The sequence below is a fragment of the Myotis davidii genome, unplaced genomic scaffold, assembly GCF_000327345.1.
Source record: "Myotis davidii unplaced genomic scaffold, ASM32734v1 scaffold648, whole genome shotgun sequence".
Classification (NCBI taxonomy): domain Eukaryota; kingdom Metazoa; phylum Chordata; class Mammalia; order Chiroptera; family Vespertilionidae; genus Myotis; species Myotis davidii.
In genome coordinates this window covers 1,786,280-1,798,480 of record NW_006299603.1, presented here as the reverse complement: position 1 = coordinate 1,798,480, position 12,201 = coordinate 1,786,280, and the positions used below count along the sequence as shown (strand labels likewise).

The 12,201-nt window shown below is 53.7% G+C and overlaps 1 protein-coding gene across 1 annotated transcript in view; it reads left to right on the top strand.

The window, feature by feature from the left end:
* The first annotated feature begins 278 nt into the window (after positions 1-278).
* GFPT2 (glutamine-fructose-6-phosphate transaminase 2) overlaps positions 279-12,201 on the top strand; it is a 30,419-nt gene continuing 18,496 nt past the window's right edge. The window contains exons 1-9 of the mRNA XM_015571558.1: positions 279-381; positions 1,110-1,208; positions 1,626-1,751; positions 5,285-5,343; positions 5,976-6,110; positions 7,214-7,275; positions 10,659-10,738; positions 11,150-11,267; positions 11,572-11,735. Of these exons, the coding sequence (XP_015427044.1) occupies positions 288-381; positions 1,110-1,208; positions 1,626-1,751; positions 5,285-5,343; positions 5,976-6,110; positions 7,214-7,275; positions 10,659-10,738; positions 11,150-11,267; positions 11,572-11,735 (937 nt within the window). The 5' untranslated portion in view covers positions 279-287. The remainder of the gene's footprint in view (positions 382-1,109; positions 1,209-1,625; positions 1,752-5,284; positions 5,344-5,975; positions 6,111-7,213; positions 7,276-10,658; positions 10,739-11,149; positions 11,268-11,571; positions 11,736-12,201) is intronic.

Here is a 12,201-nt window from a genome sequence, read left to right as displayed (position 1 = left end):
TATTTGTATTGATTTCAGAGAGGAAGGGAGAGGAAGTGGGGGAGAGAGAGAAACATCCATGATGAGAGAGAATCATGGATTGGCTGCCTCCTGCACGCCCCAGACTGGGGAGCCAGCCTGCAACCCGGGCATGCACCCTTGAACGGAATCGAACCTGGGACCCTTCAGTCTGCAGGCTGATGCTCTGTCCACTGAGCCAAACCAGCCAGGGCCAGCCCGTGTTCTAAACACGAACCGCGTGTTTAGTAATGTGCAGTGTCCCCTCTTTCCCAGGAATCTTTGCCTACATGAACTACAGAGTGCCCCGCACCAGGAAAGAGATTTTTGAGACCCTCGTCAAGGGCCTGCAGCGGCTCGAGTACAGAGGCTACGACTCGGCAGGTAGGCCTGCAGGCTTCTGCCGCAGAACCGTACGCTGTTTATTACATTTGAAAACTAGGAAAGGCGAAAGAGGAAACGAGGGTAAAAGCAGTCTGCATCCACAGTGCCCCTTGGTATCTCTGTGTCCTCCTCCAGTCACGGGGGCCTGGGGGGAAGGGGGGCGTGTAGACATTGTGGTCCCACCTACTCATGATGACAGCATTTTGTACTTTTATATCTTTTTCACTTATGTCAGCATTTCCCATCATCCCAACTCCCTCCTAACGGTCTAAGTGCTGCACAGTCCTCCACTAGGTGGGCATCTCAGAGCTCCCCCCACCCCCGGCCTGGCTGGTGGACACCTCGTCTGTTCCCATTCTTACCTCAGCCGTAGGAGAAAGGGAGAGCCAGGTCCGTTTACAGCCCTGTCCGTGCTGAGCAGAGGGCTCGTCGGGGAAGATGGAGGGGGCACTGAGTAGCGGTACCATTTAAAGGAGAGGATGCAAAGCACTCTCCATGGCCGTGTGGGTCCAGGCGCTCACTCCCTGCAGGCTGTTAGGTGTTGCCACAGGCACAGCCTCCTCTTTCCAAGTCAATCAGGCGACGCACCAGGGGAGCAAGAACTAATAAATCATGCAGCACCCCGCTCCTTCCCCCCTACTCCCCGCTCCCACCCCTGCGCGGTGCCCTGTAGCACAGTGTGAGAGACCAGCCTTGAGTCCAACACAGAAAACCGTGTTCACCTGCAGGTGTGGCAATCGATGGGAACAATAACGAAGACAAAGAAAGGCATATCCGACTGGTCAAGAAAAGGGGGAAAGTCAAGGCCCTTGACGAAGAGCTTTACAGTAAGTGGAAAACAGGCCAGTCCGGCCAGTGAGTGCAGCGTGGGTCCTTGGAAATCTTTTCTTTCAACGGGATTTGAAACTAAAAATGCTGACTTTTCTGTGCAGGGCACATGAAGAGATGTATTTTTAAATAGTTGGTACTTATGTATGTATTTTAATTTTTCTGGCAAGCGCTATTGCTTTTCCACGTGTAGTGGCGATACAGAATCTTCTTTTTAAAGTGAAAGTTAAGTGGGTTAGGACTGGTAAGCACTGAGTAGCCAGCAGCAGGGGTCTGGCAGAAACCCCGGAGGAGGTGCGAGTGCCCGGTCCCGGCGGGACGTGCTGACCCGTCTCGGTGCAGACACTGCCTCGCATAGCAGAGCCGGGTCAATGCTTGCTTTGTGAGTGTGGCAACTGCACTTTTCTTTCCTCTAGAGCAAGACAGCATGGACTTAGACGTGGAGTTTGAAACCCACTTTGGCATCGCGCACACGCGCTGGGCCACCCACGGGGCTCCGAGCGCTGTCAACAGCCACCCGCAGCGATCAGACAGAGGCAACGGTAGGTACCGGGGCCTTGCTCCCGTCTCGTCTTGGGGTTCTGCCTGGCCCTGACTGTGCAGGCTGATCCGCACCCACCGCCGGGGGTTTCTCAGCCCGCCTGTCTCCCCTGGGGATCCAAGCTGGTGGTGCCGGCCCCAGACAGGAGGCAGATCCGCCTGCTCCAGGGCGGTGCTGACCCGCAGGCACACGAGGCACTTCCTGCGTGGACCAGCCTGAGGGGACTTGGCAGCGTGAGGGGTGAAGGGCTGAAGTGCTCTGGAGGCCGGGCACTTGAGGGAAAGATGGCGTTCCTTCCTCATCCCCAAGCCCACCCTGCCCCTGAGGAGAGTGGTCCTGGGCAAGGCCAGGGGAGCAGGGCCGACCTTGGTTCCCGTCTGAGGTGCCCCTGCAGGAGGCCTCAGCAGCTGGCAGCCCAAGAGCTCCTCCCAGCAGCAGAGCCCTCCTCTGAGCTCCTTTGCTTTTGTAAACAGTGAGAATGATGGTGTGGAAAAGTCCAGCATCTGGCATCCCTGGACAAAGTGGACTGACGGACAGCAGGTCAGGGTCAGAGAGCAGGGGCCCAGCCACTGCCCACGGCGGTCCCCCAGGCACCAGGCCCTGTTTGGTGTGCTGCGGGCTCCCCAATTCTCCCCAATTCCCCCGTTTGCCAGCCCCAGCTCAAGGGGCCTCATCACTCATGTGGACCCCCAGGACAGTTCTCCTGAATCATACCCCGCCCCTTTCATGGGGGTGGACTGCTAGGTCTGGGGCTCCCAGTGGGAGCTCTTGGGGGCTCTGTGGTCAGCCCCAGGATCGTCAGGCACAGTAGGCATGTGAGATGGGGAGAGGCATGGCCCTTGGTTCCTCCAGGGCTCTGAACAGGGGCCTGAGACACCATCTGGGCCCTTGTGTGGGTCCCCACTCGGGGTTGAGCCTGGTCAGGTCAGGATCCCCAAAGACTCACACCTGGGCGTGATGGGCGAGGGTGTCCAGGAGAGAATGATCTTTGGAGTCAGCCAGAACCCCGCTCCGAGACATCGCGCACAGTGCAGGCCCCACGCCAAGTAAGGATCAGGCACATCAGAGGGGCTTGGGGTGCTTGGTAGCAGGCTGAGCTAAGCGTTCAGCCTCGTGGCAGCTCCGCCTCCTGGAAGTCGGGCTGCAGAAGAGAGCGGCACCTCCCTGTGCCCTGTCCTTTGCCCTGTGGGCACTGCAGTTTCCCGAGGCAGCCCCCCCGCCCGATTTGGAACAGGAGCGTCCCAGGCACCCTCTCATCAGAGCAGCGGAGGTAGCACAGGGGCCGGGCTGCACATGCGCCCACGTGGTCAGAGGCGAGGGTAGCGAGGGTTTTGCTGAGGGCTTTTTTCTGGATCTGGTCCATGCCCTGGACCGCAGGGCGTCCCACTACTGCGGCCGGCACCCTACACCCGGGCGGGAGACAGCAGACCCCACAGGACTGTGGACCTAGAACGGACATCCAGCCAAACCCCAAGCCAGACACAGGCGTGGTCGCGGGAGCAGCAGTGTTGGCTGAGGGAACATGGCCCCAGGCCCATGTGCCCGGAGATGTACCCAGCCACAGTCCCCTGCCTCCCCAGGCGATATGTGAACCCCAACTTCAGTGCCGATGATGGTTCTGTGTCCCCAGAGCGGGGAGGCTCCCAGGAGAGGACCCCACACCCAAACTGAGCAATGCCTGCCCTGACTCAGGATGAGTAATTAAAAACAAAACAACATGGGAAATAAGAGAAGATTCGTAGTATTTCTTTAGCAACTCAGCCGAGAGAGCTGGAGAGCATACTTTTAAGAGGAAGGCTTACACCCAGCAACGACATTGCAGAAGAAAATTACACAAAGGAGTTTTCACAAAGAAAACACAGATTCTAGGAAGCAAATTAATGCTGAGAAGACAGTAGAATGAGGTGAAAGAAAATAGTGTAAGAAACAGTGTCACAGCAGACATGAAAGCAGTTGGAGAAGGGAAGGCTATGGAGGCAGCTGATACAGGAGAGAACCAACAGTCCAGCTGGTGTCCCCAAGAGTGACCTGGACAAATGGAGTAGTAAAGGCACGTAACCCAGGTACACTGGGCTAGCACACCTGCTGAAGTGGCTTTTTAAAAGTATGTTTTACTGATTTCAGAGAGATTGAGGGAGGAAGAGAGAGAGAGAGAAACATCAATGATGAGAGAGAGAGAGAGAGAGAAACATCAGTGATGAGAGAGAATCATCCATCTGCTTCCTCTTGGATGTCCCCTGCTGGAGATCAAGCTCACAACCCAGGCATGTGCCCTGACCGGGAATCGAATTGTGACGTTCAACCAGCGAGCCACACCGGTCGGGCTGAAAATGGCTTTTTTATTCGAGACATCTCATTTTTCTGTGTGACCACACAAAAGTATACAATATGTTGTAAAAATATAGAGAAGAAACTATGGTAAAAATGGAAAAGGTTTTAAAAGATGTCACAGGAAAAAAACCTGTCCTGTACTGAAAAAAACTTGAGTTGGAGATCCAGATGTTCACTGAATAATAGTCAATATTTATGACAAACGCCCAAAATGTAGACACGGCCTCCTGGGAGTACTGCGTCTCAGGGATAATAAAGTCTTTTCATTATCTAGGCTGCAGGGGGAAGAGGGTTACTTGCCCAGGAAAACTTTCAGATTGGCCTTGGCCGTTTCTCAGCTGCTTATTGGATGTGCAGTGGAACGCAGGGACTGCCCGCCCCTTCCGCTGGTTCACCTGCACAGGGCGCAGCCCAGGGGAGCGGGATGCTGCTGGGTCGCGGGAGGTGGAAACAGCAGGCAGACCCTGCAAAAGAGAGGTGCTCGTGGCCACACCGGAGTGCGGGGAGCCCAGGGATGCCAGAACCTGTGGGGTTTTCCTAGAAGAAAACCAGGATTTTTAAGTGAACCTTCAGAGATTTTCAGCTCAGATCTTGTTACAATTCAGTGTAGTCACACAGAAGCCCGGGTGTGGACCGCCAGCGCGGGACTTCTCTGAGCCGGTTGGGAATTCCTGGAATTGTTTCTGGGCAATGAAGGGTTAATCAACCCCATGGACATAAATAGCAACAATTAATTGTTGACCCTGTTGACCACAAGTAGAGCTCTGTCCCTGGTCAGGTCAGTGGGTGTGTTTCCTCAGGTTGAAATGGTAGTCATAGCCGGCATCGGTTCTGTGATGGTAAATGACATGTGCTTAACAGACACCCTATAGGGCAGCGGTTCTCAACCTGTGGGTCGCAACCCCTTTGGGGATCGATCAACCCTTTCACAGAGGTCGCCTAAGACCATCGGAAAACACATCTACAGTTACATATTGTTTTTGTGATTAATCACTATGCTTTAATTATGTTCAATTTGTAACAATGAAATTGGGGGTCACCACAACATGAGGAACTGTATTAAAGGGTCGCGGCGTTGGGAAGGTTGAGAGCCACTGCTATAGGAGCAGGGTTTGTAGTTTCAAGCTGCCAGATTGTTTCCCTTCACATCTGACTTGATCCTCACGTCTTCATCACATTTCTGTCCTGAAACTTTTCTTCCAGAATTCGTTGTCATTCACAATGGGATCATCACAAATTACAAAGACCTGAGGAAATTTCTGGTAAGCTACTTCCCCTGGGTAACATCTAAGTCAAGTGCCATTGGTCCTCCCCCAGAAACTTTCCAACCAGCTCATTTCCCTCCGGAAACAAAAGCAGGAGCGGAGTGAGGGCCACTCTTGGCCACGTCACCACCTTGGACACAAACCTCAGCCGCAGCCCAGCCGGCTCCTCAGATCTTGCTCGAATAGATGCACAGGGGCCGCTGCAGAGTCGCAGAATCAAACGAACACGAATTTCCTTTTATTAAAGTGTTTGTTCTCAGTTGTCGACTCGTACACCAAAGGGAATGTGGGGCGGAGAGGCAGATGGCCAGTGTCTACAGGATGAAAAGGTTGTGGGTGGAGTTGACTCAGCTCATTTGATTACTCTGACTGCCGTTATTTTGCAATGTTCAGGTTCATGGCAGGGACCAGCTTTGGAGGTGGGGCAGTCTCAGGGTGTCCGGAATGACTCAGCTGTGTTATGCTGTGTGATTCTGGCAAACATTTCTCATCCCTTTCACATTTTCCATGTCGTTCTGACAGTTCCTTAAGTCACTCTGAGGGCAAGTCATCAGGGAGGAGGGGGAGCTGGCCCGGCCAGCGTTTCGCAATGACCGTTATCTGACTCTGTGTCCAACCAAATATTCCAGGAAAGCAAAGGCTATGAGTTTGAGTCAGAGACAGACACGGAGACTATCGCCAAGCTGATCAAATACGTGTTCGACAACAGAGAGATCGAGGACATCACATTTTCAACACTGGTCGAGAGAGTCATTCAGCAGTTGGTGAGTCACACCTGCCTAACTCGCCCCTTCATCTTTCTAAGCGTTAGGCAAATGTATGCCAAGTACCTGAGAAGTCAATCTGGCTCACCTACAGCCTCTGGCGTTACGCTATCGGGTCCTTGTAACATTTGGGAAAGTCCTGAGGTCTGGGTGGTAAACACCAAATGGAAGTGCCTTGCCACGTTTTAACGCCTCTGAAGTTGTGATTGGCCTCGGAACCGTGGCTGCTTCCCATCGCAGGTCGCACACAGGACCGTGGTGGTGGGGGTTCACATGGCCGGCTTTTCATGTGAGACGTTAGTGCCTTTAGTTACATAACCTAGATCAGGGGTCCTCAAACTACGGTCCGCGGGCCACATGCGGCCCGCCGAAAACATTTATCTGGCCCGCCGGGTGTTTTTGCCGCTGCTGTGTGCATAGGAATTTGTTCATAGTTTTTTTTTTAAACTATAGTCCGGCCCTCCAACGGTCTGAGAGACAGTGAACTGGCCCCCTGTTTAAAAAGTTTGAGGACCCCTGACCTAGATACATCTCGTTGATGTCGACTTAGAATGTCCCAGGGGAGAAATGGCCCGGCATCCTTCCTGGCATTGGCTCACAAAGCCATACCGGGTCTTATTTTCATTCACCACGGGGAAAGTGCGGCACGAAGAAGGCTGCAGTGCTGCCCAGCTGCAGGGTGGTGTGAGTGAGCTAAGCACGGGGCATGGAGCATTGGCCCCTTTAACCCTCACAGGTATCCCCTGAGTAGATGCTGTTCCCGGCCAGGAGCCTGGCCCCGGTTCTCACCTGGTCCCTGGTTCTGATGCACAGGTTCACCCAGCTGATCACAGAGCTGGGATTTGTTCCTCCGGGGCCTCGGCGGGTGTGGTTGCTGTTGGTCACAAGGTCTGGCCTTTGTAATTAGCGTGGCTCCGTCTATGTCACTTTCTCCTGATGTCACCATGCTGCTCTGCGTCCAGTGCCCTGAGTGAGCACCGCCGGCCTGTCCCCAGAACGGCTCACAGGGGATAGGGGCCCGGGGAGACCCGCCGGGGGTCAGGCTGCCGCGGCCTGGCTTAGCCGAGTGAGCTGTTCCTCACTTCTCTTCCCTGTGCTTTCAGGAAGGAGCATTCGCGTTGGTTTTCAAGAGCATCCACTACCCGGGAGAAGCCGTCGCCACAAGGTAAGGCAGTGGTTCTCAACCTCTGGCCCTTAAAATACAGCTCCTCACGTTGTGACCCAACCATAAAATTATTTTCGTTGCTACTTCATAACTGTAATGTTGCTACTGTGATGAATCATAATGTAAATATCTGATATGCAGGATGGTCTTAGGCGACCCCTGTGAAAGGGTCGTTAGACCGCCAAAGGGGTCGCGACCCACAGATTGAGAACCGCTGAGGTAAGGCAAACACATGACTATTTCAGTAGCAAATAACTAAAACACAGCCACTCAGCTTGAGGCACGGGGCCTGCGCCCTGGACACTGGAAGGCGCTTGCTCTGTCTAAAGGACAGCCGTGGCTCAGCCACAGAGAATGCACCCCACCAGCTCTTTGGCCAGAGCGTCTGCCATTTTAACAGAATAAACGGAGTTGGATTCTTATTTGAAATCTCCATACTTTTAGAAGTTGACAACAAAATTCAAATTTAAAATAAAATTGTATAAAGGCACATCCAGCTTTCCTGGGGCTTAAAACCTATACAGTTTCAGAGACTCCCTTTAGAAAATGCAGGCAAATTCATGAATGTGAAACTAGGAACAAAAATGAACGTGGTTTGAATCCAGTAAAGAGGGGGCTTCGCAGGCCCAACTTCATCACCTTCGTGGCAGGGGTGTCCCAGGAATCGGCCGAGAGGACCAGCTTCAGCCTGTGTGCCCCTCTGTTAGAGCCCCCCAGGGTCCCAGCACTGCGGATGTACACAAGCAGGTGTATGAATGCCATCCTGTTGTTTTATATTCAGAAGGTTGATTGTCCATCTGTCTATCCATCCATCCATCCATCCGTCCATTCGTCCATCCATCCAACTAATATTTGTTGAGCATTTACTATGTGCTGGGCCCTGGGGACCTGGTGACATCAGAGCTGGTCCTGCCCTTAAGGACAGGACATTTGTGCAGGAGGACAGAGCAGGGCAGAGATGGTGATACTTTGTGATGGGGGCTTGGGGTATGAGGCAATACATTAGAGGTCTTGGGGAGAGCAGGTGTCTGCCCGCGAGAGGCAGGCGGAGGGACCGGTGTGAGTAAAGGCAAGGAGCCCAGAGCAAGCATGGCACTGCTGGGACCTCCCGTTAGGCCAGGATGTGGGGAGGGAGCACTGGTGCGACTCGAGGCTCTTCCAGTTTCAGTGTGTGCTTATTGATGCCTGCTGTATGCCACACATGGGGGACACAGTGAGCAAGGTCATGGGGACACTCGAGGGTGATGGGGAGTGGGAGCACGTGCAGAGGCCCAGCTCTGCAGAGCCTCAGATGCCCTGAGGGCTGCAGGCTTCCTTCTGAAGGCACTGAGGAGCCATAAAAAATGGCCTCAGGCCCTGGGAGACTGGGCCAGAGAGGGTGGGGCTCTCCCTTGCAGACTGTCAAACTGTCTAGGCAGGAAATGCATTATGATTTTATTCTTTCTAAGACAGGAATTAATTTATCCTGTGGAATTTTATTCCTTCAAATTATAGAACTTTATAATACCAGTTGGTCCTTATCAAATTTAGAAACCCCTTTTAAAATCTATTATCATAACATTACTATTTTAAGTGAATGTAGAAGACAGTGTGAAGAAGCAATAAAGTTTTATTTTTCTAAATTGTCTCTATAACCTGCAGGACAATCTTTGGGATGTGTTGGGAGCATTATATGGCACAAAGACTGAAGAAGCTATAGAGCTCAATCCATAAAAAACATTTTGGGGAGACATTTAACAAGAAATATAGATAACTATGGTACTTTCTAACCGTCATTATTATAAAGAATGTGTAAACTAATTTCCCATTGGACCCAGAAAGAACTTTGTCTCTGATATGCTTTATATATAACTAGAGGCCCGGTGCACGAAATTCATGCATGGATAGGGTCCCTAGGCCTGGTCGTTGATCAGGGCCAATCGGCAGGGCGATTGGGGCGGGCAGGGGGACCCCACTGGCACCTGCCTTGGCTGACCCGGGGCTTGTGACCTGGGGGCAGCTCTTGTGCTGAGTGTCTGCCCCCTGGTGGTCAGTGCATGTCATAGCGACTGGTCATTCCACTGCTGGTTCCGCCATTTGGTCAATTTGCATATTAGGCTTTTATTATATAGGATAAAAGATTGTCCAAAATATTCAAGGCACTCACAGCACCTTCTGCAAAGACACAGACTTTGTCCTCCTACTTGGAGAAATTAGAGTGAGTTCCAAACAGGCAACAGTACTGGAAAATAAGATCTATTACTAATGAAGAAGTATTTAGGGCCTGTATTGAGTCAGGTTAGCAGGCCAAGTGGATATATGTGGGGTGGACTCAGGCTGACTCAATGAGTACATTCATGAGTACATTCATCTAAGTTAGCAAGAAACTGGTTGATGTAAAATATTACCCCATTGTCTTCTAACGAATGTGTTGGAGACAGTGCTCTTTAATTGCCTTATTCACACATTCCCAGTGTTTCCTTCCTATTAACCAGCTAGCGTGCAGGGGAGGAAAGGCTGTGTTCTTGGAAGGCCTGGAGTTCCTGAGTTGCGGAAGCGAACTGCGTGTTGCACAGCACACCCACTGGGAATTTGACTTGCATGCTGTCATGTATAAGAATGAGCAAACCATTAGGTCTTGTAGGCAGGATGCCGTTCAACTCACGGAACAATGCCTGATAAACACAGTACCTGCAGAAGTTGTGAGCCAGAAAGGAATGCCAAGAGCACTTTGCTGAAGACTGCCTTCTGGTGCTAGTGGCCGAGCTGGGGTGGGGGTACAGGGGACTTGAGTTGGGGGCCCTCACTCAGCGCAGCTGCAGGAATTGCCCATCGCCATCCCCTTTGTGAGGAGTCTGCCTTGTGCAGGTTGGAGATTCCAAACTCCACCGAGGTGTTCCTTAGGCAGAGACAAAACGGCCCGAGAAAGCGCTCTAAGTCGCCCACAAGGTTGAGCGGAACCAAAGCCCGTCAGCTGAATGCTCCCGAGGCTGGAGGACACCTCAGCCGGATGAAAGGGGCAAAGAGAGTCTTGGTGCAGATCCTGGGCTCCCTGTTTAGAGATGGGCGGGGAGCAGAGGCGGGCGGAGACCCCAGCGCACCTGCTGCTGCGAGGGCCTGACAGGGACTCGGCTTCGGACGCCAGCACCGTGTGGGGTCTCACTGGGCAGGTGGGTGGCACCTCAGAAGCGAGCTGGGGTGCCACCCACGCTGGCCTGCTGGGCTCTGCCCCAGCCTGTGGTCAATTTGTTCCTGTGGGCCAGCGTCCATCGTGTGGGACTTCAACAGGACTCTGCCACGGGGGGCAGGCGAGATGTGGGGACTGTCCTCAGTGCTCAGAGGACCTCCAGCCCCGTCCCAGGTGTCAAGGTGACGGCTAACCCGACCCCCTCTCGTCCCTGCAGGAGAGGCAGCCCCCTGCTCATCGGAGTGCGGAGCGAATACAAGCTCTCCACGGAACAGGTCCCCGTCCTGTACATGACGTGTAAGTCCCGCAGCTCTGCCCCTGGAGGCGTGGTGCCCTCACCGTGTCTGGATGGACCACAGGTGGCACCAGATCCAGAAGGTTCTCAGGCAGCTGAGCCTCGGCTCCGTTTGTCCAAAAGCTTTTTTACTCTGGATACTTGACACCATTATCCCAAGCCCAGGGGACGGCGTGCCGCTCCCGTACATGCAGGCAGCCTGCCCGGATTCCAGCGGTGATTTGGCGTGTTCTCTTTGCGGCCATTTAAATGCTCTTGCTATTTGGGGATCCTTCACGCTATTTGGCTGACACAGCCAAAGCTAAAAATTGCACATCTCTCGCACACACATTCAGATGGAAACGGGCTCCATGCTGCATGTTATTCAAACAAAAGCGTTTAACCAGACGTGCGATCCTCTCTGCATTTACTAGGCAACATCGAGAATGTGAATAACATCCGAAAACCGAGGGTGCAGAGGCTGGACAGCTCGACCTGCCTGCAGGCCGTGGGCAACAAAGCCGTGGAGTTCTTCTTCGCTTCCGATGCCAGGTAGCCGAGCCTCGTCCCCTTCCCGTCCGGGGACTGTGTAATCGAGAATTTCAGGCTGCACCGCCGTTTCTGATTCACCCCCATATGAGCTGTTTTCTCGCAGCTCAGCAGGGGCAGGGGTGTTGTCAGATGTCAGTTCTTGATGGCCTTCCTCCGGCAACAAATCAATGTGTGATGCCCCTTCCCTCCTAAAATGCCAGTCAGTGCCCTGATGTGGACTCAGCTGGGGCGGCCGGGCATGGTGGCCGTCTCGTGGCCATCGAGCACAGTCCCCCCCGTGACGCCCGTGCTTGCCTTGCCCCAGCGCCATCATAGAACACACCAACCGCGTCATCTTCCTCGAGGATGATGACATCGCCGCTGCAGCCGGTGGGAAACTCTCCATTCACCGGGTCAAGCGTTCGGCCAGTGATGACCCATCTCGCGCCATCCAGACCTTGCAGATGGAATTGCAGCAGATCATGAAAGGCAGGTGTCTTGAGAGTCCGGGCAGCAGCCGCGGGGGCAGCTGCTCCTTGGGGATGCTCCTGAGCCTCACTGCCCTGCCCAGTGGGACCTCCATGAAGGGGCTCAGGTGATCTCAGGGTGTGGGGAGCCTGCCTGGCTCCTGCGAGGAAGCCTCTGAGTATATCCAGCGCCGGTCCCCTGGTCTGTGTGACCGTCCACCCACCGCCTCCCCTCACTGCCACTGGGACACGTGTCTATGCCCCAGGCACCATTTCTTCTCTGGGCGGAAGCCCTGGGTAACGGGGAAACTATGGACCCCTTTCTCCTTTTGAGGAGAGCCTCTCTGTCTCCCTGCACCCGCACCTGTCTCCCTGCACCCGCACCTGTCTCCCTGCACCTACATCTATCTCCCTGCACCTGCACCTGTCTCCCTGCACCTACATCTATCTCCCTGCACCCGCACCTGTCTCCCTGCACCCGCCCCTGA